This window comes from Bipolaris zeicola (assembly GCF_000523435.1).
Source record: "Bipolaris zeicola 26-R-13 unplaced genomic scaffold scaffold_32, whole genome shotgun sequence".
NCBI lineage: Eukaryota > Fungi > Ascomycota > Dothideomycetes > Pleosporales > Pleosporaceae > Bipolaris > Bipolaris zeicola.
Window position 1 is genome coordinate 1 of NW_006912081.1, and position 24,847 is coordinate 24,847.

General features: G+C 49.6%; 14 protein-coding genes across 14 annotated transcripts; 5 read left to right on the forward strand and 9 right to left on the reverse strand.

Annotated features, from left to right (window-relative positions):
* Positions 1–131: 131 nt before the first annotated feature.
* Positions 132–1,216, reverse strand: COCCADRAFT_89695 (uncharacterized protein; the record flags this gene model as incomplete). Its single annotated transcript, XM_007711659.1, has 2 exons — positions 132–1,081; positions 1,183–1,216. The coding sequence occupies 2 exons, from the start codon at positions 1,214–1,216 to the stop codon at positions 132–134; spliced, it is 984 nt and encodes a 327-aa protein (XP_007709849.1).
* Positions 1,217–1,612: 396 nt separating this feature from the next.
* Positions 1,613–2,960, reverse strand: COCCADRAFT_24238 (uncharacterized protein; the record flags this gene model as incomplete). The annotated part of the gene is made up of 2 exons (XM_007711633.1): positions 1,613–2,665; positions 2,718–2,960. The coding sequence occupies 2 exons, from the start codon at positions 2,958–2,960 to the stop codon at positions 1,613–1,615; spliced, it is 1,296 nt and encodes a 431-aa protein (XP_007709823.1).
* Positions 2,961–4,220: 1,260 nt separating this feature from the next.
* On the forward strand, positions 4,221–4,538 carry COCCADRAFT_24239 (uncharacterized protein; the record flags this gene model as incomplete). Its single annotated transcript, XM_007711634.1, has 1 exon — positions 4,221–4,538. One exon carries the CDS (start codon positions 4,221–4,223, stop codon positions 4,536–4,538), a length of 318 nt encoding a protein of 105 aa, XP_007709824.1.
* Positions 4,539–4,545: 7 nt separating this feature from the next.
* COCCADRAFT_89680 (uncharacterized protein) lies at positions 4,546–4,728 on the reverse strand (the record flags this gene model as incomplete). The annotated part of the gene is made up of 1 exon (XM_007711660.1): positions 4,546–4,728. The coding sequence occupies one exon, from the start codon at positions 4,726–4,728 to the stop codon at positions 4,546–4,548; it is 183 nt and encodes a 60-aa protein (XP_007709850.1).
* A 64-nt stretch (positions 4,729–4,792) lies between these two features.
* Positions 4,793–5,938, reverse strand: COCCADRAFT_89675 (glycoside hydrolase family 5 protein; the record flags this gene model as incomplete). Its single annotated transcript, XM_007711661.1, has 2 exons — positions 4,793–5,739; positions 5,848–5,938. The coding sequence occupies 2 exons, from the start codon at positions 5,936–5,938 to the stop codon at positions 4,793–4,795; spliced, it is 1,038 nt and encodes a 345-aa protein (XP_007709851.1).
* Positions 5,939–7,757: 1,819 nt separating this feature from the next.
* Positions 7,758–9,893, reverse strand: COCCADRAFT_89769 (uncharacterized protein; the record flags this gene model as incomplete). The annotated part of the gene is made up of 5 exons (XM_007711662.1): positions 7,758–7,826; positions 7,904–8,978; positions 9,026–9,366; positions 9,418–9,620; positions 9,668–9,893. 5 exons carry the CDS (start codon positions 9,891–9,893, stop codon positions 7,758–7,760), a joined length of 1,914 nt encoding a protein of 637 aa, XP_007709852.1.
* A 367-nt stretch (positions 9,894–10,260) lies between these two features.
* On the reverse strand, positions 10,261–10,972 carry COCCADRAFT_89833 (uncharacterized protein; the record flags this gene model as incomplete). The annotated part of the gene is made up of 3 exons (XM_007711663.1): positions 10,261–10,285; positions 10,337–10,836; positions 10,940–10,972. The coding sequence occupies 3 exons, from the start codon at positions 10,970–10,972 to the stop codon at positions 10,261–10,263; spliced, it is 558 nt and encodes a 185-aa protein (XP_007709853.1).
* A 1,434-nt stretch (positions 10,973–12,406) lies between these two features.
* On the forward strand, positions 12,407–14,038 carry COCCADRAFT_89810 (uncharacterized protein; the record flags this gene model as incomplete). The annotated part of the gene is made up of 2 exons (XM_007711664.1): positions 12,407–12,457; positions 12,509–14,038. 2 exons carry the CDS (start codon positions 12,407–12,409, stop codon positions 14,036–14,038), a joined length of 1,581 nt encoding a protein of 526 aa, XP_007709854.1.
* An 817-nt stretch (positions 14,039–14,855) lies between these two features.
* On the forward strand, positions 14,856–15,913 carry COCCADRAFT_2973 (uncharacterized protein; the record flags this gene model as incomplete). The annotated part of the gene is made up of 2 exons (XM_007711624.1): positions 14,856–15,160; positions 15,232–15,913. 2 exons carry the CDS (start codon positions 14,856–14,858, stop codon positions 15,911–15,913), a joined length of 987 nt encoding a protein of 328 aa, XP_007709814.1.
* Positions 15,914–18,080: 2,167 nt separating this feature from the next.
* Positions 18,081–18,242, reverse strand: COCCADRAFT_89735 (uncharacterized protein; the record flags this gene model as incomplete). The annotated part of the gene is made up of 1 exon (XM_007711665.1): positions 18,081–18,242. A coding segment is annotated over one exon (162 nt), but the record flags the coding sequence as incomplete, so codon positions are not given.
* A 212-nt stretch (positions 18,243–18,454) lies between these two features.
* COCCADRAFT_89659 (uncharacterized protein) lies at positions 18,455–18,753 on the forward strand (the record flags this gene model as incomplete). The annotated part of the gene is made up of 2 exons (XM_007711666.1): positions 18,455–18,507; positions 18,582–18,753. 2 exons carry the CDS (start codon positions 18,455–18,457, stop codon positions 18,751–18,753), a joined length of 225 nt encoding a protein of 74 aa, XP_007709856.1.
* A 98-nt stretch (positions 18,754–18,851) lies between these two features.
* COCCADRAFT_89765 (uncharacterized protein) lies at positions 18,852–19,046 on the reverse strand (the record flags this gene model as incomplete). The annotated part of the gene is made up of 1 exon (XM_007711667.1): positions 18,852–19,046. A coding segment is annotated over one exon (195 nt), but the record flags the coding sequence as incomplete, so codon positions are not given.
* A 476-nt stretch (positions 19,047–19,522) lies between these two features.
* On the reverse strand, positions 19,523–21,223 carry COCCADRAFT_24245 (uncharacterized protein; the record flags this gene model as incomplete). Its single annotated transcript, XM_007711635.1, has 5 exons — positions 19,523–20,091; positions 20,145–20,326; positions 20,378–20,626; positions 20,681–20,995; positions 21,150–21,223. The coding sequence occupies 5 exons, from the start codon at positions 21,221–21,223 to the stop codon at positions 19,523–19,525; spliced, it is 1,389 nt and encodes a 462-aa protein (XP_007709825.1).
* A 74-nt stretch (positions 21,224–21,297) lies between these two features.
* On the forward strand, positions 21,298–22,895 carry COCCADRAFT_89831 (uncharacterized protein; the record flags this gene model as incomplete). Its single annotated transcript, XM_007711668.1, has 3 exons — positions 21,298–21,573; positions 21,622–22,296; positions 22,344–22,895. 3 exons carry the CDS (start codon positions 21,298–21,300, stop codon positions 22,893–22,895), a joined length of 1,503 nt encoding a protein of 500 aa, XP_007709858.1.
* Positions 22,896–24,847: the final 1,952 nt, after the last annotated feature.

Here is a 24,847-nt window from a genome sequence, read left to right on the forward strand (position 1 = left end):
AGATTGAGCCATTGTGGGGGCTATAAGTGAGGATTAAAGTAATGGAGTTGCAAAAAAATATCGTATTGATGGTAATATCGTATTGAGCGTCGGCACTCGCCTGCGGCGAGTGTCAGCGCAGCTGACTTAGCTTAATAAGCTAAGCCTTGGCACGGATACGGCTTACCCTCCCAAGCCTTGGTAAGATACTCCTCCAAACCGATAAACTTGTGATCGGGAAACCTCTCATTCCACTCCGCACTCACATTCCATGACCCGTTCAGAATCGCCTGCATAAACATAACCACGAACGCCTTTGAAAAAACGTCCTGCTGATCTTCCGGCATCGTCGGATGCGAAAATTGCGGAATCCAACTCGTCTTGAGCTCTCCCTCTTTGATATCAGCACCAGACACGCGCTCAATCGACCACTCGCCGCCCCGCAACTTCTTCCCCAGCGCAATAAGCTCGTTAATAGTAGTCTGACATCCCCTTATGCCACCAAGCTTGGGCCAAGGCCTTTCCGTATCCTTAAGCGCCTTTGCAAGAATCACAGCATCGTCTTGCATGGCCGTCAGCACAATTGGCTGATCTCCCTCATCCAGCAGCATCGCGCGCCTGTTCTCGAAATCGATGAAGAAAGGCCAGGTGATGAGATCGGGCTCGAGCGGGTACGGATGCGCAAAGTAATCCATGAAGATGCTTGGTTGGAACAAACAGTATTGCATGCCCTTTAGCTCGCCTTTTGCATCCAGGTCTTCGAGGTAGCTGCGGACTTCGTCCTTTACTACGTAGCTGGGTACGCCGCTATAGCTGGCGATGCTCCATTCTGATGGGGCGAAACGGGATACGCCTGCTGCGATGCTGGCATGGATGAGGTTCTTCTGTCCGATGTTGTCGACGTCGAGGTGCACGACGAAGAAGGAGAGGACGGTGTGGACGCCACGGAGAGCGGTTGTTAGGGCATCGCGGGAGGTGTAGTCGACCTGGAAGTAGGAGACTCTAGGGGAGGGGTGTGGCTTGGAGGGGGCAGAGCGCGTGAAGATTACGATGTCGTGTTGGTTGGAGGCGATTGCTTCTTTGAGCATGCAGGTTGCGACGTCTGGTAATGAGAGACGTTATTACAATGCAATTCATTTCACGATGATGTAAAAATTCGAATATGCAAGTGGGGTATTTTGGACATGGGGAGAGGCAGCATACTTCCTGTGCCTCCAGCTACCGCGATTTTGACCATGATTGTTTTGTGGTTTAATTCCAAATAGTATCAAGAAAAAGACATGTATCTTGAAAGATTCTTGAAAAGAATATCGCAAGTCTTTGGGCATATTATATTTATCTACCGTTGTTTGTTTGTCATACAGTTGTGGGGCGAAAGGTGGAGAAATCAGGTTACTTCGGGGAACGAAAGGTGGAGAAAGCAGATTATGCCGGGTAATATCGTGCAGCGTTGGCAAGACCGATTGGAGGATATCTATAACTATCTCTAAGGATGCGCATTGCAATTTTCATAAATAAAACAGGATACAGTGACTAGTGATAGAACAGAAATGAACAAAAGCTGACGTGTCAAATGCCAAATGGGTATACGCCAATGTAAATGAAGAAAGATTTCACTATAACGTTACCATCCTCATGTCTCGATGAGCGGAACTTCAGGTAACGGCTTCTCAGGGAGGGGTTTGCTTGGCAAGGGCTTCATCGCCTCCTCATACGCTGGTGGTCGTGACGAACCGCCGCCTTCTTCCGGGTCGTCAGTGTACCTGGCTTCTCCATGCAACAGAGCACCCTCCTCTTCGGCTATCCTTTCCCTCCTCATGTTCTCCCACACATCCTCCATGCCATCCCACTTCATAAGTTCGCGCTGTGCCCTAATCCACCTGAAAAGTTTGTAGAGACCAAATAGCGCAAGAAGGCCAACAACAACGCTGAAGAAGATGATCCAAAACAAGTCCCAGAACTGCCAGTGCACGAGTTCACCAAACATATCACGCAGGGTGCCTGACTTTCCGTAGCGACCCCATTCTTCTTTGCGGTATAAGAAGCGGCTTCCTTCTACTTCCCAGACGTCGTTTCCGAGGAAATGTCCGATTCTGCCCCATAGCGACAAGGGTTTGTTTTCAGGAAAGGTATATGCTCGAGCTACAAGGCGCATGTCGACGATTTGGTATTCGTATCTCTTGTCTTCGGAGTCTGATTGGCCATTGAATGGATCGGCAGCCTTGTTCCCCCCACCACCATGGCTCTTTCTCGTTTTCAGCGGTGTTCCCTTGACCAGCATCCAGAGCATGTTTTGCTTGGAATCATCATACTTCCAGAGTGGATCATCGGGATACCTTGACCTTCCAATAGCGTCTAGTGAAACGTTCCAGTATTCAGCATCGTCTTGCTCATCGTCGCTTTGGGACTGGGTTGATTCAGCAATGTAGAGATAATCAAATTCCAGGCGTGTTTGCGGCCAAAGCGGAGTCTTTAAGCACCATTCAGCGGAGTCGAAGTCATGAGTCGGAGTGGTGCAATAAGGGCTTGAGCTTTTCAGGCCGCGGGACAGCTCTGCGTTGGAAAGGTTGGTAGCGTAAAGGGCGGTGTCGAAGCGCGAGGGTGTAGGTATGGTTGGTAAAGGGTATAGCGGACGGTTGTTGAGCAAAACGGTGCGATTGTCGTGAGTGAGAGTGACATTTAACAACTGAAATCTCAGTACATGTACGCCATATCTAGCAGCAACAACAACAACATACCAGTAAGTAGTCGGCCTTTTCGGCCTTCTCCTGTTCCGGGAGGGCAAAGGGGCAGTCAATGCATTTGATCTTCGCAATATATGACGATCCAGGAACTACTGCCGTGACGTCGGCGATGGGTTGCGCACACTCCTTCACGTTGTCCGTCTCCTCTGGGCCATGGCAATCAAGCGCATTCGGAACACTGCTACCACGAGCCAACTGCAAGAAGGTAGCAAAAAGAGGCACACCAAGCAAGCGCATGGCGGGCGGGTGGTGGTGAATGACGGAGGTGTGGTGTCCACCCATCTATCATCCACCGGGTCCTCGGCTTCGCCTGTCAGGGGCGGGACGCGGTCGCGAGGCGCACATGTGGGGCGAGCCTAGCTAGCCTGACAGGACCACTGCCGCGACTTAATGTTGCTATTAAAAGGTTATATGTTATGGCCGTTCAATTACGAGATGGATGTCATGAATGTGATATCGAAGCAGGATAGCTATCCGTTTAGACGTTGGCCACGCATCATACATTGATCACGTGACATGCGATATGTACCATGTGATACATTCGTAACCCAATTGCAAAATCATACATACAATAATGGGGATTAATAGTTCTTTCTATTCTCATCTGTGTAATGCACGATACATCTAAGAATAGCTCCCGCAAATTGCATTTCCAATGATATTTCATGGCATCCAGCCCGGTATAAATATATTAGGAATAGAGTGATAGTATAGCTGATGTCTACATCGAGCCAACCTCCATGTGACTGAGCTTACGTGGAATGGACTTATGATACGTTGCTTCTGAAAGCAGTGTGTTTCCCCAGTCGATAGTCGTCTTAATCTGTTGCTCTGAAGTTGGCGATAAAATACATAATCTCAACCCAGGTGTTATGGAAACATGCCGTGAAACGCAATATATTTAACACACCCGATATGACGGTCGCCCAATCATCGCCTAAGAGCTACCTCCTCTCCCACAACAGCATAATGGAAAAGCTTGAAGTACAGAAAGAGCTTGTCACGAGGCTCATCATGACTACAAACGACAACATACCGTCGCGAGTCAATTTCCAGTATCAAGTTTCTATCGAGGGCCAAATAAGGTCTGCTGATTCAGGAACACAGATCCACATAACCCCGACCTTTTGATTGTTCATATCGATTCTGTGCCTTGAGAGGTCCAAACCATGATTTTGCGGTTGTATGAAGGCTGTCAGCTTCCATGGCACCGTCTTCCCATGGCAAACCGTGACTACTCAACCCTAAAGCATGCGGTTCCTCCATTAAACTTCGACCTTGATGCCATTGTACATCTCTCTAGCTCAATCTGCTCTTTGCGATTTGCTGGGTCGGCACCACCGCTAGACCCTATGACGTCACACTATGAGATCACAGCACGCATCTAGCAACATAAAACAAGCAGCCCATCACTATTCTTTCGGATCCAAAGTCTCTTGCGTAACAAATCCCTAGTGTAATACAAGGAAAATTCAACTCCGCTCAAAACAGCCCACAATGTCTTCATCAACTTTCCAATCCTTCTCCAGCTCCAGTAGCTCCACAACCATCAACGGCCAGACGGTTTCAAAATCCGAGCAAACATACTCAGACCCCAGTGGCACCCGTACACAACGTACCCACCAAGCACCGGGCGAAGCTCCACGCATCGAGCGCTTCCACACCGATGCGAACGGCAGGCAGATTGACAATCCGCGCGGCACGGACGCGAGACGAATCCAGGATGTGACTGAAGAGGAAGATGCACGTGCCAAAGGAAGGCAATACGAGGAGAGAATGGAAGACGAGTATGCAAAGAGGGAGGGCGGTGCTTAAGATGTTCTTAACATAACAAACGAAACATGTCAAAAATTGGCAAACTTTTTTGAAATATGCACAAAGTGTCAAGTTGTGTTTTTTTCTCTACATAGAAAAGAAGAAGTAGGATCAAAAAGAATGAGTCCAGCTGAGTTATATACAGTTTTTGAGAAAAGAAAAGAAGAAAAAAGAGCACCCTTGCCCCCATCCTGAGCACTCCAAAAGTCGTGTCTGGCTCTACATATGAAACAGTTCTCAAGTTAGGCCAGGTTTTAGTGGCCGAAGTAGCTCTTGATCTTAGGCAGGATGTACGACCAAGCAGCGCCAGTCGTCGGCTCCATGCTGTAGATGTAGTTGCCCCACCACGGGCCAGCCGACCACCAGATAGCACCAAGCCAGACATCAGAGTTCTTGACCATGTAGTCGAGACCGCCCTGAAGAGCAGTAAGGCACTGAGCATTGCTTCCAGCACCAAACTCGCCAATGACGCCCTGGAGCTTGTTGTCCTTGAGCCACTGTGTTGCGGCGACAAGACGCTCCTGGAAGATGGTAGAGCTGACGCAGTCGGCGTTGTTGCCGGAGCCGTCACTGTCGAGGTACTGGTGCATCTGGAAGACGAGCTTGTTCTGGGGGTCCTTGAGCTTGACTAGCGATGCGGCGTTGCCAGAGGAAACCCAGGTCCAGGCGCCGGACCAGCTGTTGCCCTCAGGGGTAATGTACTGTGTGGTCGCACCGGCAGCGCGGATACCATCAATCCCGGCCTGGTTCAGACTAAAGACAAGATTCTGATCCATGTCATGAAATTCGTTGTTAATGTCAAATACAACAAGGGAGTTATCTTTGTACTGCTTAGCGACATTGGTCCACCACGTCTTGAAGGCTGCCGTGTCGCTGATGATCTGACCGCCGAAGCGACCGTAGTTGTGGGGCTGAACCATAGCGTATGCGCCCTTGGAGGTGATGTAATTGATGGCTTCGGTAAGGTTGCCTAGGTAGTTGGAGTCAAGGTTGGCTGTGAGCGAGTTGGGCGTCAGACGCTCCATCAGGAAGTTGATACGGAACATGTTCATTCCTTGCGCGAGGAACTGGTCGACTTGTTTGGTGTCGATCCAGATGTAGTCCTTGTTGTATAGACCAGGGATATTAGCCTCGCCGAATTCAGGTCCAGACTCGTTGATGCCGAACCACTTCAGTTTGCCATTTGACTGGCTTTGCGTGGCTGGGGTTTTTGCTGGAGCTGCTGATGGCGACGGAGAAGGAGAAGGAGATGGCGATGCCGCTACTGCACCACTAGCCTGAGCATGAGCGGCAGGTTGAGGTTGAGCACCAGCTTTGGGATGGGCAGCAGCTTTAGGGTGAGGGCATGCCAAAGCGGTGCCAGCCAGGGCGACCGCAACGAAAAGATTCTTGAAAAGCATTGTAAGGAATGAAATAAGCTGTCTTGGTAAAAGCTTAGGATGGTTGGCTTCCGAGCAAAATAGGGCAACGGAGACTTCTTTATACTAAGAGCCAAAGAGCTATATGGCATGGAAATAACCACTTGGCCGGCTACTGACCGGGATGCTGCATGCCGTCCCCTCATGGGAAATCATTTCGCTCGGTCATAATATGAAACTCATGCGTATGGAATGGCAGACTGGGTTCTCTAGGCCGGGATACAAATTGGGTTTCCCAAAAGCGTAGTGAAGAAGCTTTGATCGACTGGGGATGTGGGTCACGCCTCGTGCCTCGTGCGAAGGAATGAGCATTTTTATTTGTGGAAGCGGCAGAAACAATGGAGAGTCCACGTTCGAATCAACGCGCCAATTACAATGGCTGTCGATATGTGGGCGGCAATTTCAGGACTGGTCATGAAACGTTGGTCTCGATTGTTCCGTGTGACGATGACCAAAGCCACAGAACACATGTCACTGGATCCTAGTTTGCCGAAGCTTGCATGCTAAATTGTTTGTAAATTAACCGTCCCGGAGCCTTGCTGTTTCTGCTCTAGCGGCTCATTTGCCGTCGGCTTGGGAACATGGGAATCCCGCCTAAAACCCCAACATTGCTGGGAGAAGCCGCGCCAAACGACTAAGTAAGCTTTATAATGGAAAGTTTAAGTTGCTTGACACCCGTCCTGAATTCAGTTCGTGCGACAACATTGTGGTGACGAAAATACGAGACTTGTACTAGACGGTGATGCTATGTTTCCTCTCGGCGGAATGGTGAAATGGGCAACACCACCGATTCACGCTCCCAGCTCAAAATGTAAGCTCAAGCCATCAGGTACTTCATCTGCACCCGTTGTTCTAGGGCCCACATCTTCATCGAAAACTGGTTAGTTGTGCCATGGTCAGCGCAATTAGCGAAATCAATAATGTTTACTTTCGCAAGAGGGGGCTTGTGGAGGTACTGATATTTCGTGCGGGAGAGCGACGTTTGTTGGGTGAATAATGGATAGCTTTTCGTAATGACGGGTCATGGCAATATTCAAAGATCAACTAGTGAGTATATAAAATATTGGCAGAGTAAAAAGATCTCTCCTCAAGGAACATTCCGTGCATTTAGGGAAAGGGCACAAGGACGAACAGCGAGCGGTAGTCCTGAATCGACAGAGTGATAAACCTGCTTCGCCTTCAAGTACACAAAGTAGAAGCAGAGCGCGATAAGAACAATTCAATCGCTTCCCATTCGCATTCCACTCAACGAGCACTTTGAGTAATGATTATCCAGGTCCCACGCCTGCTTGAAGGCCGTCATCGTACAATATTGCGCCGCCTAGATACGGAAGGCATATTTTTAGACAAAGGGCCGAGTATGTTTTGGGAAGAGCTGGCAAACACATTTTGGCTACTTCTGACACCAGCGCGTTGTAAATTCTTCCATTGAAGCTGTGAACGACCAGAAAAATGACCCGAGATAAAAGAAGGCATGGATGATAATACCTTCCCAATTCGGCTATGTGTGGGACTCTTCTGAGAGGATGGAGATGGTACTGTGCGAACATATCCAGTCGGTTGTCTAACATAGGATGGTTGATTTTCTGAAGAGACATATACGCCATTGTTCGAGTATTGCGGCCACTCTGTCTCTGGCCTTGTAATTAATCTTTTCGAGTCTATGTGGCGGGTCTGGCGATAACGCGAGGGAATATTTGGGTCCAAGTCCGTTCGATTATAGCTTCGTGTCAATCCCCCACTCTCATTCCTAGGGCTGACGGGGGAATCGAAGAATGAGAGCCCATTCAGGCCACGTGGTTCAAGCCAAGTAGCTTGAGACTTTGCCATCGTTGATCTTTGAGACCGATAGACGTCGGAATGATTTGAACTACCGTCAGGTTCAGCGAGTCCGGATGGCGAATAGATTTGGGCCTGGCTATGACTATCTCTGAAATATGGACTTACTACGTTCTCGATTGAATTCCCGGGATGATGGTACCTTTTGGGTGAGGGCTGGGCGCGGCCAATATTTGGCCCGTTGTACAGTCTATTTGTAGATACGTTAGTCGGTCTGGATTGTGGAGGTCGCTGGTAAGTTTCAACGGAAGCAGACAATCCGTACGGAATCGAGTGCGTATAAATGTTCCCTGGACTCCAGGGCGTTTTTCGATGTGTAGTTTGCGAGACTGGCTGATTCTCATATGCATGCTCTACTTGCCTGTTACTGCTGTCACCTTGATAGTCTAAGCCAGCATTATCACGTGGGTCTCTCAAACCCAGCTCGACTTCATCTCCACACGAAAGGCCGTCCATCAGGCGAATGTATGAAGGCTCAATAGGTAGTTGGACCGGACGGTATCTTTTGCTACAAGACTCCGCCTTGGCGGGCGACGATGCTTGGAATGTGAAATCAGACTGGTGTTCATGTATGCCAACGTTGGCGTTTGGCTGCGGATTCCTGGAGCCCAAGTGCTGAGAATGTTGTCCCATGGGAAGGGCACCTGACATGCACGGTGGTTCGCTATGGAGTTCATTACGAGCCTCTTGTCGCGTAGTGTTGGCACTCTGCCAATTTGCATCCTTGTACATCTGAATACCCCTACCAACCCCTAGGTTTTCGTCTGCCAAAGGAGAGGACCGGTCACCAGCGAACTTCTTTCTTAGAGTAGGGAATATATTGCGCATGGATTGCATTCTCAATAGTGGCTTTGCTGGGGGCGGCATCGGTTGTCGGCCTGGGGAGCAATCGACTTGCATATCTTTAGGAAGGGGAGAGTCAAGACGTTGCCGCTTCCCGGGCCGCCGTAGGTAGGAGCTCGAGGGCGTCGTTCGTACTTTGTCTGATGCGTGTGCATATCCACTAACAGTATGACTCGAAGTGGCCTTTCGCAACACTTCATTGAAGTCTCTGTGATCATCACGAACGAGAGTTTCGTCACTATCGAATGCGCTGGGGTCCACCCCCCTGAAGTTCGGTATAGGTTGAACAGGCATTGCAAATCCTAGCTGGGCGAGTCGCTTTTGCATCTTCTCATTCTGCCTGGGAACTTTAGCATATCATATATGCTACAAGCATGGTTCACTTACTCCATCAACATCGGAACGAGCTTCAAATAGTGTCGAATTGCCGACTTGTTTGTAATAAATGTCTTCAGATCTCGTGCATTGACATTGAGGCTGCGGAGTTGCTCAAACTCCTGTTCAACACCCTGTAGCCGCTGTACCTCGGCCTGCATGGCTTCGAATTGATCCTTTTGCGCATTCAGTTTGTCTGTTTCCTTTTGTAAACTGATCATCTTCGCATGCTCTTCAGACACGAGATTGCGCATGTTGGCAAGCTTCTTTTCTGATTCCTTGAGGGTTTGTTCGAGAGGCTTGCGGGTCGCATAAGTGTTTTGGCAGTACCTTATGAGCGCTATATACTGGAACTACATGATGTTAGCTGTTTATGTTTGTACGTGTACATGGTAGTGACATACACGCAAAGCATCCATCTCCTTTCCATTCCCGTCAAGTCGAATTGGCGGTGCAGTAAACCAGGATGGTGGTATCATAGGGTCGTACTCGTTCTTGTTGAAGCCACGAATTGAGTACAGAAACTGAGGCTCACTGTCGCCTTTCTCTTTGATGCACACAGGGCACGGCGCTTTCGGACGCTCTTTGTCGCTATGGAAAGGCGGTCCTGCGTAATGGTCAGTAGTCGTCTTACATGGTATTGCGGCTACTTACCGCCACCTTCGAGATGGCTACTACAAAAGACATGGCAACAGCTTGCGAGGAAGAGCCGCGTCACGAGGCGATCCTTAGGGTTGATGCCATCCGATAGACCGCGAACGGACTGGTTGTGGCCTTCGTATACATCGGCAAAGGTAGCACTGCAGAGCGAGCAGGAGTAAATGAAGTTAAGAGGAGCGGGGCCAAGTTCCATTGGCCCTTTCTCAGGTGTAGAGCCCATCTCTGCAGTTGTCCGTATTGACGAAGCAGTAGTGGAGAAGGTGAGAGCAAGGTGTATGTAATTCACGCGTGACGGAGAGGTTGGAAGTCGCAAACCACGATGCCAAGCCAAGAGACCCTAGTGGTGCCTTCCTTGGGTGGTGAGGTGTGAGAGGTGAGAGGTGACCGTAGCAGCGCGAACATTATGAGAAATGAAACGAGACATTCACAAGAAAAGCGCAGCACATTCGTAGACTAGCACAGCTGACGGGCACTTCCTACATGAAATTTGAAGAGATGGTGGAAATATGAAATGAAATGGAGGGAGAGAAGTCTCATCTGTACAATGTATCTATCTTGGGTGTCGTTACCAGGAGCTATATTCCAACCTAAGCAAATGTCCGGCAAGGGTACCTATATCTGGTTAGCATCACAACCTAGAGGTAGGCTTGTTTCGTGGCGTACCCATCACCGTATGACTGGTCCTGCTCCAAATCATATCGCTTGTGTCCCGAAACCCCGGTGCTGTGCAGGCCGCTGGGAAGCGGAGGCATACCACCAGGACCTAGTACATCCTTTGCAAGCCCAGTGTTCTTCTCAAACGCAACAGCGAGTCCTTTCGCACCCTGTTCTTGGGCAGCAATCAAAGACTTGGAGCCCGCCTCCCCAATCAATTCCTGCTTGGGGGCTGCTGCGCTTCCAACTTCAAGCAATGCAACTGCGTCGGCCTGGGTGACGGTCGAGAGCCTAGGGTAACGTCGTCGCACATCGCGCTTCCAGTATGGGTTCTCGGCGATATCGGCAGCAGGAACAGTAACGGGATCGTCGTAGGCCATGGGATCGTTTGCGCCGGGAGGTGGGTTACGGAACTGCGGGTTCATTGGGATACCCGTGGAACGCTTGGGGTCGATCGCGAAGAGCCTGTTGATAGCTGCATAGATTCCGGTAGGCTGGACAGTATATTTCTACATGGGCATCATCAGCGTGATGCCTTCAATTGCAATTACAATAGAAGGTGGAGGGGCGTGAGGGCGAGGGCATGCTGCTATGGGACTGGGCGAGCCGTACCGAGAAGACCGCGGTCTTCAAGTTCTTAGCCATTCTGGGCGCTCAATTGCCTGGGCAAAACGGAGGAGCGAAGTCGAGTCGAAGTGCGTGCGTGGTGCTGTCGCGCGTTCAACGATGCTATCGTCAAGGTTGATGTTCGCGAGCCTCGACATCTGCCAAGACGGCGATTCCCGCTTGGGAATTGCCGCCTTCTCATTTGTCAATCCACTCTGAAATTGCACATCTTCTCATTGCTGTGAGAATGTATTGCTGTATTGCAAGTGATGTCACAGTAGGAAACAGAGATTGCATCTTCAATCCTCCTTGTTGCTCATGATGAACATCCAACCTTCTAATCTGCATTCCAACTGTCCTGTGGGCCGTGATCAAGAGGGCACGCAAGCAAACCGAGCATGTGTGTGCGTAGGCAAGCCTGGCGAGCAAATGTACGTCGAGTGAACAATCGGACATTCGAAGCTCATCTTCAGGCACGTTTCGATAGTTCGTCTAAAGCTTCCAAATTTTCCACCAAAAAGTAATCATACTTGAATAACGTACTCTGTATCCCGGTCTACCTAGAGCTCGCCAACCCGAGTTCATGAAAAAGTCATTATCACCTTACGAGAGCGCGCACCATGAAACTGCACTTTGCTCTGCCTGCCACCCAGCCTGCTAGAACTCGCTTCTGAGTTTCTCAGGCTAATCAGATATCTACTGGCGTAGATACTAGAAGCTCCAAAACTCGTGGGCTCGACTCTACTGCTGCTTGATCTCTGCGCCATCTTCTAGACAGCACCTCTGCGGATCAGCAAATCAACTTTGCTCAACAAAACAGTATCTATGGGTGATTTGCGGGTGCAGAGTGATCGCGGTTCCCCGGGCGGAACTTGATCACGATACATGACGCGATGTTTACTTTTGAGATAGTGACAGTGCTGACATGCATGGATGCGCGATAATCGCCATGGAGTCTCCCGCCAGCCTTCCTCTCCCTCCCACGCCTACGCACCCAATATCCGCGCCCTTCCTGTCCGCAAAAAGCGGGTCGAACTACTAAGCTACATCATTATCCGCGTTAGCGTCATCGCCTGCCTCGATATCCGCTGTGTCTGGTTGGATCCCGATGCATTGCTCGAATATCCGACGGTAGCCGTAGTGCGCCGCAACATATACCCAGTGTTCCCGCATGGATCCTGCTTCGACTAAGCTCCAGTAACAGGGCAGATGACCACTTCACCGGCCTGAAATTCTTTGTCATTGCAGATGCAGAGGGTATCCGGGGGAGATGCGGATGGTGGTGGAAGCGCGCTGAAGTACTTAGGTTGATGTTTCCTCGTGCAGAATGGAGCAGTTGGACGAGAGATTTGGGATAGTCTGATCATTCTTCTCGAGAATATCTTCTCGTGGCAATGAGATTGAGTGTGCACCAATAACATTTCCTTCCTGACCTCAGACCTGCTATAACAAAAACGTACCTGAACCGCCATCATGGCTGTTCTCTTCCTTCTAGGCTCCCTCTTTGGAGCGCTGGCACTCTACGTAAGACGCTCGACAATCCATCCACACACACACCACTAACCGGGACCACAGATTTTCGGTGTCATAGTCTATCGGCTCACCCTTCACCCACTGGCTTCTTACCCGGGCCCTTTCCTCGCAAAGATCACCGACATCTACCTCGCCTACTATGCCTACAAAGGCTCGCGGCATCTCGCTTTCCACCGTGCACACGAGAAATACGGTACATATGTGCGCCTAGGACCCAACCTGCTCTCCGTCAACACAGCAACCGGCTTGAAGACCATCTATGGCTTCCGTTCCAATGTCAAGAAGGCATCGTTCTACGAAGCTTTCCCAAGCACACCAAAGGCCGTCAGCGTGCACAGCGCGATTGACAAGATGCAGCATGCCCGCAAGAGGAGAGTCATGAGCCATGCATTCAGCGATTCCGCAATCAAGAGTCTGGAAAAGTACATCCTGGCCAATGTACGCGTTGGCTGTGAAATGCTCGCGCGCAATAGCAACAATTGGTCTTCGGGAAAAGCCATGGGTGACGAGAAAGACGGTGGCTGGAATGACGTCTGGAACGCCGCGCACTGGTGCGAGTGGCTTGTCTTCGACATCATGGGCGATCTAGTATTCGGAAAGGCTTTCGGCATGCTGGAAAGCCCCGCCAATCGTTTCGCAACTGAGTTGGTCGGAAACGCAGCACATCGCCATTTGATTTGTGGTACGCATCTTACTATCCACAACTGGCACTTGGACAAGCTGTTCTTCCGCAAGATTGCTGGCCAACGCGCACAGTACATGCAGTACAGCAAGGGACAGGCTATGGAGCGCACCAAGCTGGGCCTAGACGTTGATCGCAAGGACTTTTTCTACTATCTGCTGAACGCCAAGGATCCAGAGACTGGCAACGGCTTCAGCATGGATGAGCTGTGGGGCGAGTCGAATTTGCTTATCATCGCTGGCTCGGATACTACTTCGACGGCCATGGCTGGTACAATGTTCTATCTCGCAAACAACCCCTCAGCTATGCAAAAGGTGTGCAAGGAAATCCGTGAAACCTTTGCCGATGTCGAGAAAATTGTTACTGGACCCAAACTCGGCGGTTGCTCATACTTGCGTGCATGCATCGATGAAACGATGCGCATGACGCCCCCTGTAGCTGGTGCTCTTCCCCGAGAGGTTCTCACTGGAGGCTTAGATATCGATGGCCGTCACATTCCTGCCGGAGTAGATGTTGGTGTTCCCATCTATGCAATCCACCACAACCCTGAGTACTTTCCTCAGCCATTCGACTATATTCCTGAGCGCTGGCTTCCAGACCCTACAGTAAACCCTCATCATAGCAGTCTCCAGGCGGCTCAATCAGCATACAACCCATTCAGCATTGGTCCCCGTGGGTGCATTGGTAAGGGTCTGGCGTATGTCGAACTGACTGTGACGATTGCAAGGGTTTTGTACTTGTACGATCTGAGATTGGCTCCCGGCATGACTCTGGGTGCAGGAAGCAAGGAGTTGGAGGAGGGCAGGAATAGGGAGACTGAATACCAGATCATGGATGTATTCGCCAGCAAAAAGGATGGACCAATGCTGCAATTTCGCGCACGATCATAGATTAAGATAAAACTTTGCATCTCAATACTTTCAATACATACTTTACACTCTTCAAAATAGACTCTAGTTCATCGTGTGCCGCCACAATCATGTTCCTACCACACATGAGCTGTTGATTCATCAATGCCTTGATCCATACATCCAGACCCCAACGACCAAACACGCCACACGTCCGCAAAAAATATAAACCTCCAAAAACATACGACAGCGGGGATTCGCTAGTGGTCACCCACCTAACTACTAACCCGCCGGTAAACTGTTTAACTAAAGAAGATCTAACGGGTTTCAGTGGTCCAAGCTTCCTATGGTCGTATGTACCAAAAATTGGAGTTGTGCTGGTCATATAGCCAGCCCGTCGTCAAGAGGACTCACAACCTACGAAGACTACGTACAACGAATAAAAAAAGCAAAAGTTTGTCTACATGTGGTACGTCACCGAGAAAGCAGAATGTACATGGTAGTAAAGGAAAAATCATGTTGTGTGACAAAGGTACTGATCAAGCAGATATTCATAAATCGTTTACAGCATAGAGTATAGCTCACTTCGATACGTTATGACTCTGTGATTGAGCTAAGTTCAAATGTGCATACCCTATTTTCGAACCGATAGAAGATCTCGCTTAAGCGAGTGATTCAAGATGCACAAGAGATAGTACATACAGCCTTGCAGTGCGTTATCGATAGCAGGTCTTGGCGCTCCGACAAGGCGTGGAACTTTTTCGGCGAATGTTGACGCACATCCTGCACCCAAGCACAACAATCTTGGGATTCTCTGGCCAATCGGATTACTCTAGGTTGTCTACATTCACATCTCACAATGGCCGTCTCAAGGGTGTTCTCACGGAGCCACCTTCTCTGTCGTGCGAGCGCTTTGTGCATACGCGCCACTCCCCCAGCAATCCCATCAATCACTTCATCATTGCCCAGGAGAACCTTTACTTCCAGTATATCAGCATGGGAAGAGATTGTTCAAACACCTTCAAGAGGCCCAGAGATCGCTCTCACAGATAACCGTACCGCTTCAGCGGGTATCACGGCAAATTCCATTAGTTTGCTAAAGATTTCAAAGCGATTATCAAGAGGCGACATTGAAGAGTTTTTGCGGCAAAATGGTTTCAACATGTATGTTCTTAATGGACCAACCAAATCGCACATAGCTTTACAATTGCACATCTCAGCTAACAAGAGTATAGAAAGAAAATGCAAATGCGAGTAGATCGCTTCACATTCCACAATGACACCATGTGCTTTGTGGAGCTAGGAAGCCCTGAAGAAGCCCAGAGAGCGGTCAAAAAGCTTAATCAAGCAAAATTACAGAACAAAAGCATCGTAGTCAAGCCTTTGAAAGACGATTTCTACTGGGGTCATCAGGAGACCACAAAGCACTCGCCCTACGGATCTCGCTTCTTCAACGACGAAGGCGATGCTGCGCAAGAGGCTCTCAGCCCCTTGGCCGAAGGACGCCGGATGGTTCTTTCAGTGAAGACACCAGGCTGGTCGCCTAAGTCCAGAATCACCGAAGCCAGACAGAACGCAATTAAGATCATTGAGGAAAACTTTGGCAAATATGGTGTTGAGAGAGTCAGCGATATGTCAGTGTTCTTTGGCGACAAAAAGGAAAACCCTCGCCTGCTGGGCTGGATCGACTTCAAAACGAAAGAAGGTGCCGAGCAGGCGGCTGTGGAGAAGCATAATACGGAAATAAATGGCCGTCTCGTGTGGCTGCAAGCCTCCAACCCCTCCAAGTGGAGAGTACAGCAGTACTCGAAGTCTGCCCCGCAGTTGGTACAAGAGTTGCAGGAGAAAGGTACGGTGTCGAAGGAAATGTACGAGGACAAGTTTGTCACTCCACTCCCGAAGAACAAATCCAGCTAGACAGCAGGAAAGGTTTACAAGGACTTTTCTCCACACCCTGTCAAATGGATTTTCGGTAATCAAGAAGCGTACTACTAGTATGGATCGGGAAATTCTATGTATTTGTACTTCAAGAAGCATTCGCTAAGCCCTGCTCTATCTTACACAAACCGAAAAGACGGTAAATTCTACTTCATCCAGGCAGCTAGATGAGAAAAAAATATCATGCAGGAAGAATGGCACATGTTTGAAACTGGACTCTGAACCATACACCAGCACCAATCCAGAAACAACCCTACGGTATATTGTACCGTTCAAACTAACTCACCCAGCCCTACTTACGCCATACCCGTCATTTGTCACATTTTTACCACGATAACCGAGTTTTAGCCAAATAAGTACACTACAATCTCCTAAATTTTCTATTCCCACGGTTCATTACCCTCACACGTTCATGCAATAGTACATGCCCACTCACACATCCCGCCCGTTTCCGAGCGGCCCCCTGTAAGTTTTCGGAAGTAACGCGCTACTACCCACATCCGGACCCCCCACCCCCTTGCCAGAAAATTCCCCAACTGGGCAATTACGTTTGAAACCCATTGGTTCTCTTCGGTATCACAATACGCGGAGCCCGACAGTCTTCGGAACGACGAGAGATTCGATGGGAGAAAACGGCAAAAGGTCGGATGTTTGTACGTGGCTGGCTGGCTGGCTGGCTGGCTGGCGGAGGTTTGCTTGGGGGAGGTGTGGGGGAGTATATGAGCAATTGCCGCCAAGGGCGCGCGCGAGCGTGCGTGCGCGCCGGCGCCGGTTTGCGGAGTTTTTTTTGGCGGCTGTCAAGTTCCGAGGCGAAGAAAAGGACAGGAGAAATGGTATGGAAGTGGACACAGTTAGTAGTCGCGCAAAAAAAAAAGGAGTTCGGAAACTAATTAGTTTTCGCGCTGTCGCCTCGGACTTTTCTTGGTGTATTCGATAGCTTGAGGCTGTCGCTTCCCCCCCTTTTTTTTTCCCTTCGAGAAGGCTCATTAGCACACGAAGCTATTCTTTTTTATTGGTTCGCGCTTGCTTGTGAGCCCTTGTTTTTCTTTGGTGGTCTCTTACTATTCCTTACCCGTTGCGTCCCGATTAGCACAACATCAAGTCTAACAAAGGGTGGTTGGTGTACTTTACGAGCCCGCTGAAACCAAACTCTCTTATCAGTTACTATCGGCACACTCGGCCAGCCACATGTCACGCTCTAGTTGTGATTTCGCCATGGGTTCATCCAATTCCAGACCGTCTATTCTGGCCAAGAGCCCGACTATCCATCTCGTTGCGTTCCGGCATGTAGCCGGCAGCCAATGAGCGCGCACGAGGCTTCGAGATTGGGGCTGGAGGGGAACCCTGCATAAGCCATATGGACTAGCGTGTGCAGCACTCTCAGGGTCCAACCGGTCACCGGTGCGCGAAAGGCGAAGGGGTGAGGCGAACAAAGTCTGGGGTACCTGGGCTCTCTTTCCCTCGTCGCCGAATGACCGTTGTTTAGCCAGAAGTTTCAACGGGGATCTTGTTGGGAAACAAAGGAAACCGAGGAGAGAGAGATAGCCGAGGATACTTAGCGTTCGTGATGTGGCGTCTGGCCAAAAACAAAAGCATACGGGGGGGACTGTTGGCAGGTTACTAGATGGCGCATAAGTATGTATGAACGTGTCAAGAAGAGGCACGAGGGTTCTTTCTCTCCACCGCCTCTTGATACCTGTCCTCGCATAGCCGAACCGCATCAGCCGCGCCTCCCCGACAGAGTTTCCTCTTCGAAGGTAAAAGCGTTCATCTGGTTGGGTCCGGTTGGACGGGCGTTGCATTCGTGCCTTTTTCCTTATCGCTAATCCGGGGGTGATACGGAGCGAGCAGGCCTGTAGGGCCCCATTTGCATTCCATTTCCCAGGGGTCCAAGCTCCCCCGGCTACAAAGATCAAAGGAGTCAGACCACGGAGTCAGACTAGTTGTCTGTAAGACGGCGAGATGCAGATGAGTGATTATAAAGATGCCGCCCCGGCTCGCGTGAGGTTACTGGGGTGCTCAACGTACTGATTGCATTTATACTCCGCCGTGTTGCTTGAAGAGCTTCCTAGACCATTTCCTGTCTTTGATATTCAAGAAGAAAAAGGGAAAACCATACTCCGATATCTGTACACGCGTTCAAGTCTCATTTCTCCGACATCGCTCTGTTGAATCGTTTTGTGCGTGGCAAGCTTGGGGACACGATACTGAAAGACTCGAGGTGTGTAAACTTTCCATCACCGCTACTCCACAACATGCCATACCTGCACCGCCACGACCACTGCGGCCAGATAGAAAAAGAGAGTCTAGAACATCGACGCTCGGTTTCCGCGGATAGAAAAGGATGGGCCACGACTGCCACATGGGAGAGCAACTATAAATTTACGAGAAAACAATGAAAAAAGCGGTCAGCTAACCGGACATATAGACCTCTCTCACTGTGAATACCTAAAAGACCATACCAAAGGTCATATTTGAAAACCCCACCTCTTCGGCACCTCCAGGACCCAATCAGAAACCATGTGCTCATACACATACTCGTGGTACTACTGCAACCACGACTACTACATCTGGTAAATTCCCCTTCCATCAAGATACCTCAAAACGAAAGACAAGAGATGGAACAAAATACTAACCCGAAAAACAGGGCCAACAGCATCGAAGTCTGCTCCTCCCGCCTACTCTCCGGCTACTCTTACGACGCCTGGTCCATCGACATGTGCTCCAAGATGAAAATCGAATGCGGCGGCTTCTCAAACTACTACTGCACCGACTGCTCCGAAGACGTAGCACTTGAATTCGAGCTCGACGAGCTATAAACTCTTTTGCATCTAAAAAAAATCACTCTGGCATCCTTGAGTCAACCGGTACGTTCAAATCCTTTCTTTCTTCTTGTTGGGGATTTTTTTTCTTTCTCTCAACATGGCTGCAAAGCAGAAAGAAGAGGAGGAAAGTGTTGGAAAACGTTATTTTTGGTGAACGGGGGAAGGGCGGAAAGTGGCAACGAACAACAGGACGGACACATGGCAAGTGGGGGGAGAGACCCTTGGAAGGCACCCTGCGTCGGGGAATGGGGGGGGGGCGCGCTTGTGGAATGAGATGGCACCATGGGTTTATTTGTGGAGCGAGGCTAACGAGCGGGTGCAGATGAAAAGATGCAGCCGAGTGCACATGTTGCAACGCGATGGTGCTGGGGGCGATGGGCTAGCTTGTACGGCATCTGCCTCACCGCCCTTTTTTTGGGTCCCCGTTGAGCCCCCCTCGCGATATTGGTCCGATATGATTGTTTCCCGATCTTTTTTTGTTATTGTTTGTCCGACAGTCTGTGTCTGAGTGCGCGATACCTCTTTTTCTTTCTCTCTTCAGCTCGAGCGTTGTAGGCGCATAGTAGGCGCATCCTGGAGCTGTGAGGCTGCATTCACAAGATTGGGTTATCGAATGGCGTTGGGACTACGTATAGCGCGGTGTGTTTGTTGGCTATTTAGAGCGTGCATTTCCACTTGATTTTGATCGAATTCAACAACGCTTTTTGCGCAATCAATGTTCAACATGGTAGCATTCTCAGATCCTACACCTGCATTCTGCGTCTTATTCCGTGAGACTGTCTTCAGCCGTCTTCGGGCTAACAGTATTCCCTTCCTCTAGGGTCTGCCTAACCTGCGCTGCTCGCCTCCGAGCATCAATGTACATCATGAATTCCTGATATGTCCTTGGCATGACTCTAATGTTGTTTGGCACTGTAAACGTGTAGTTGAATTGGCCAGTCGGCTTCGAGTGGCCATGCTCTACATCCCTCACCTTGGAATCAACCCGGATTTGCACTCGTGTGTACTCCGAGTTCTCGTCAAACTCCTCTCCCGGTGCGCCAATCAGCGGTGGGTCTGTATACACTACCGTTGCCGTGAGGTATAGGATACTGCCTACAGGCACAGGGTTCTGGAAGGTGGATGGATCGAGCGACACGAAGGTGGGGCGGGCATGGGCAAAGGCTGCAGCGGTAGTAAAGGCGAGCTCAAAGGTTTGCTTAAGGAGAAAACCACCAAATATCATAAAGTGGTGCCGATTACGGTATTGAGGCTGCATGATGGTCGCAGTCTGCAGCCGGGTTGCATCCATGGGAACCACATTGTCAGGTTTCCGAAGTTCATCATACGGATCTGCATCAATTAGCTTACAGACTCATATTACTAGTGTTAAGAATGTGACATACCGTGGTACTGCAATTGCTTTTGCCAGAATGCGTGGATTAGATCGCTCTCGAGATCGTTTGGTGTATGCTTAAGAAGAGAGGTTTCCCGACGCTCTTTTCTCACTCTTGAATTGCGTTCACCCAGAGCGTAGATTCGTTGTTCTTCAGATGTCTCAATCTTTAACGGGTTGACGTTCACCGGCCTGGTAATGTTGTCAGTCGCCAATCAAGATCACAGATATCAAAGACCATACTTCTTCGTAACAGGATCCAGGGAAACCATCGTGAAGGTACAATTGATGAGGACGTCTTCATCTTTTGTCTTTTCACCCTCCTTAGGTGCCTTTGCAACCTGCATGGTGATTTCCAAGCTACTCCTACCCGTCGCATACGTAACGCGGCCGGAGAGCTCCAGATCACAGATCTCTGTTAGTGGAGAATGAATGGTGATGCGGTCACAGCTTGCAGTAACAGTGGTAACGTCATCTCCTGTATGCTTGTATCTGTGGGCGTGTTTAGACAAAAGCGATTATTCTGCACAGCCATTGTACGCTTACGCGATAATACCCGAAAGTGCATCGAGATCCATGAAAATGGTCCCAAGACGGATGTGACCTGATGCATTGAGATATGTGTCGAGTATCCATGGATCCTGGGCGAGAGGGAGCACAACTGAATGATAGCTTTCACTCATGCGCTTCGGCGTCAGTTTGCGATCTTTGGGCAATTCAGTTTTTTTCGAAGGCTCAGAGGGCTGATTGGCCTCTGCTTGTTGTTGTCGTAGAGCCTCTACCCAAGGAGTGCGCACCCGCATGGCAGTAAGCTCTCGGAAGACGCCATCGGTGCGTGGTGTCGGGCTACAGTGAAAAGACCTGCAAGGTATTGACAGGATAGCAGATGAGGACGAGACAGTGCTGCCGCATCCCCGAATCTGGCTGACGCACTGGAGCGCGTTCCTGGTGAGAACCCTCATGTTGGGATTTGTTGTGGAACTGCGAAGCGGAGAAGGCGCAGGGGGTGACGTACCGACTGACATCAAGTGACAGAGCGGTCTCGGGTCTTGGCGCGGAAGGCGATACCCCACAGCTGCCATCCTCCATTCTCCTGACAAGCTCCACCTCAATGCCGCCTCACCCCTCTTCCCTGATACCGATGAGAGTTATCTGGGGATAGAATGTCGCGATCCGTCGAGCTGGGGCGCGCAGTACTGCATGCACCCACTGCCCATCACGAGCTTTGGCTCACAACATTGATCACCATCTCACCAAAACAGGACTCACCTTACCTTGCACAGCTCACACCTGTTCAGTGTCTCAAAGCCCTTGCATCTGGACTACTATGGATTGATCATGGACATGATATGCATGTGAATTTGGAACTGACGGTGAACAATGAGGCGCTGCCCCACAAGCAGCTCCAAACCCTCACGAATGCTATTCTCCAGGCTCCAGTAAGCCATACTCACATCAGTTCACCCCCTCCTTCTAACCAGATCAAGGTATGGCAGCAATTAATGTTGAGACCAGCCCTTCCCAGCAATTCCATAAGAGACTCAGGAACGATTCGACTCAATATCAGTCACGCTACTGTCGCTAGAAAGGAGGTGGGGCAAAAGCATCACAGGCTGTTTTCAGATGTTCCGGCGACAGATATTGGGCCACCAGAGGGCGTTATTTCTGTATCACTTCATTCGGTTCGCCTATGCCTGGACATTCTAGAGACAGGTCCGCGCCGGAAGCTTGTAGTGCCGCGATCGAACTCCTCCTCGGATGAGCGCATTAAAGCCGAAGATAAGACTATGATGCCTTTTGATGTAGACTCGGCTGGAAGTGCCTCAAGTCATGATGCACCAAAACCCGTTCCGTTTGATGCTAGCAGAAAACGAAAACGATCCGTCACTAGCATGTCACTGACGCCTCTAAAACTTCCCCGCCGACACGCTGACAGTGACGAAAGAGATATGCGGGTAGATCTAAGTTCCCAGTCAGCGCACAGTCTTTCCTCGATGATGCAATTTCAAGTTAATGTGCGAGCTATGGTCGATAGCGCACTACGTCTCTGCATACGCGGTACAATCTCTAAATATCCAAATGGGTTAAAAGCTAAAGCGAATACATTCCGTCTGGGATTGGCCGATGTAGCCCCTGCGTTATGGAGAAGCGGATATATCGATGTATGGAGCGCTTTACATCCCTCAGTCTACTGCTAATATTCGAATAGGCTTTGTCTCAGAGAGCCCAACTAATGCCCACAGTTGCTCAATCACTCGCTCAAACAGGCTTTGCAAGAACAATGTCTATTTCTCTGAAGTCCAAAATGGAGATCATCAGCAACGCTGCTTTTGCGGGTGGTCGAGATAAAACCCATGGGCCAGGATACCCCATTGAGTCTAACACCGCCCGTATCACGCGATATGTCGCAAGTAATCTATGGGTGCATTCACAAAAAAGTCTACTTCGCGACCCTACACCGCCGATATTAGCCTGCATTGGCTCCCCTTCAGAGGAAGTCTACTCAGACTCAGAAGATATGTTAGTGGGGAAAGACATCGAATGGAACGAGGGCTTATATGCAGTACACGACGAAGACATTTCCCTTAGTAACTCAAGCGAAAGTACTGACGGTGGGTGTTTACTGCCTTTAATACCGCAAATAGTGACTAGTGACAATCACCAAGTCCAAACACAACACGAAACCTTCACCAAACCTATCACAAATTACGGTATTACCGAGTTGGAAGAAGAGCTATTGTTTGATCCACTATCCTACTAGGCGTCTTCAGGTCTCTACTCCGGTTGCGATGGCAGATCTGAATGATCATGTTTACGAACACACACAAACCTATCCCCGAACGTATTGGGCCCGGACAACAGGTATTTGAAGATTAGCGCAGGGTATTAATGCCACGTCTGCCTGGTGTAGCTTTCAAGAACTACTTATGCATCGTCTGTGCGCTGATGCAGGGTTTTTGCGTGGGCATAAGAAGAACAGACCCAGCATCCAAATGCAACTTCTGGTTGGACGAAAGCTACTGATACTTGGCTTTAGCGCACCGCACTAGTGTCACAATTGACATGGTTAGGTTTACCAGCTTCGTGGAATCTGTTTGACATGCACTAGAAGTTGTTTCACCTCGGACTTCTTCTATCATACGATCATGAGTACATGTTCAATGCGCCTATTTCTATGCAAAACACTGCAAAGAAGAATGAGGTCATGCATCCCTATCGCTAATACTACATCCGATCAGGCACAACCAACTCTGACCCCATCCATCTTGGCCTCAAGCACAATCCGAATTGTGGGGTAGCGACCAGAACAGCATAGATATATCATCCACAAATAACGCAGGACTCTCAGAACCCGCCCATATGAGACTGGTGTTCCGCCGCTCAATCCTTGGCAAGTTTTGGGTAGTTCGTTCCTTGGCAGGCGGCAAGCTTCTCTTGGCTGAGAAGGGAGCCTGAATCATGAGCGCCCCAGGCCTCAGTTAAGAAAGTAACATCGGGCCCTGACGGTATATATAGAATAAGGCGCTGGCTTAAACTTTATTCTTCCAATCCGCCCCCACATACGACTTCCCTAATTATACTGTCCTGTGGACGGCATTAGTTTCAGGCCTACATTGACATGGTCTAGGACTTGTCTCCGGCAGGCAGCTGTCAAAGAACTGTGCATCAGAGTTTCCGCTCCTAGCTGCAACCTTGCGGATGGAACACCCGATATCGTATGAGTTCTTGGGAGTAGAAGAGAGCTTGCTAAAACGGCTTGCTAATTGGCGGCAACTCCGTCCGATATAATTATCAGATGATTTAAGATTTCCGAACCGTATTCGAGTCCCAGCTCAGATTTCCAACTTCTCAATCCCTAGTCAGAATTCACCGTGACGATCAACACGGGATCGTCAAATCCCTACGTATCTATGAAGCATTCATAGTGGCATCGCTCAAAGCTTGAGGTACTCAGACATACGAAATTTTCATAAGCATCCAAAACACAGCGGCTCAACGACAACGGCCAACCTGAGTTAAAATTCATGATCTGATCAATACTCGCCAACCAATACCACTAAACTCCACTCCACAGTTATTACTAGTAACTTCGCCAAGTATTATCGCACTAACAGGCGCCACATGAGCCCATGTCAACTGGCAACACTCGCCCTTGGTAGCATCGTGTTTTGCTTGAGGAAGCTTGTTAGCCAGCGCTAGGCAGTGGAACAACGCTTGCCACTACAATATCTTGAGGAAGAAGAAAGCCCTTCACGGTGCACTTCCCAGATGCGAATTATATACAGGATTTATCAGCTGGTGAATTACATTGTTTTATACGGGTAATGTTCTCAATAACTACCAAGTCATAGGCATAGCGCTCTCACAATGGGATATATCAAGTTGCAGCGCATCGGTAGATCAAAGCACACCAAAGAACAACAGTCGACCATAATTCTGAGTATCAAAAGGCCAAGAAACTTTATCGATCGTTGGAGCCCTCAGCCCTGGGACCGTGTTTCATCGCCCACGGCTGTCACCACCACTTAGCGCATAAGTTGTGGCGTTCGCAACCCAACCTAGCACCAACTCCCGCAAGGAGTAATTACTGTGGAGCTTCGCGGTCTGTCCCGGGATTCACCTGGCGAGGGATGGTGTAACGGGGTTGTCCGTTGTCGAGAGAGGGGAGGCTAGATTTCTGCTTTAATAAAGCGCCAGAGAATCCGTTTGGTA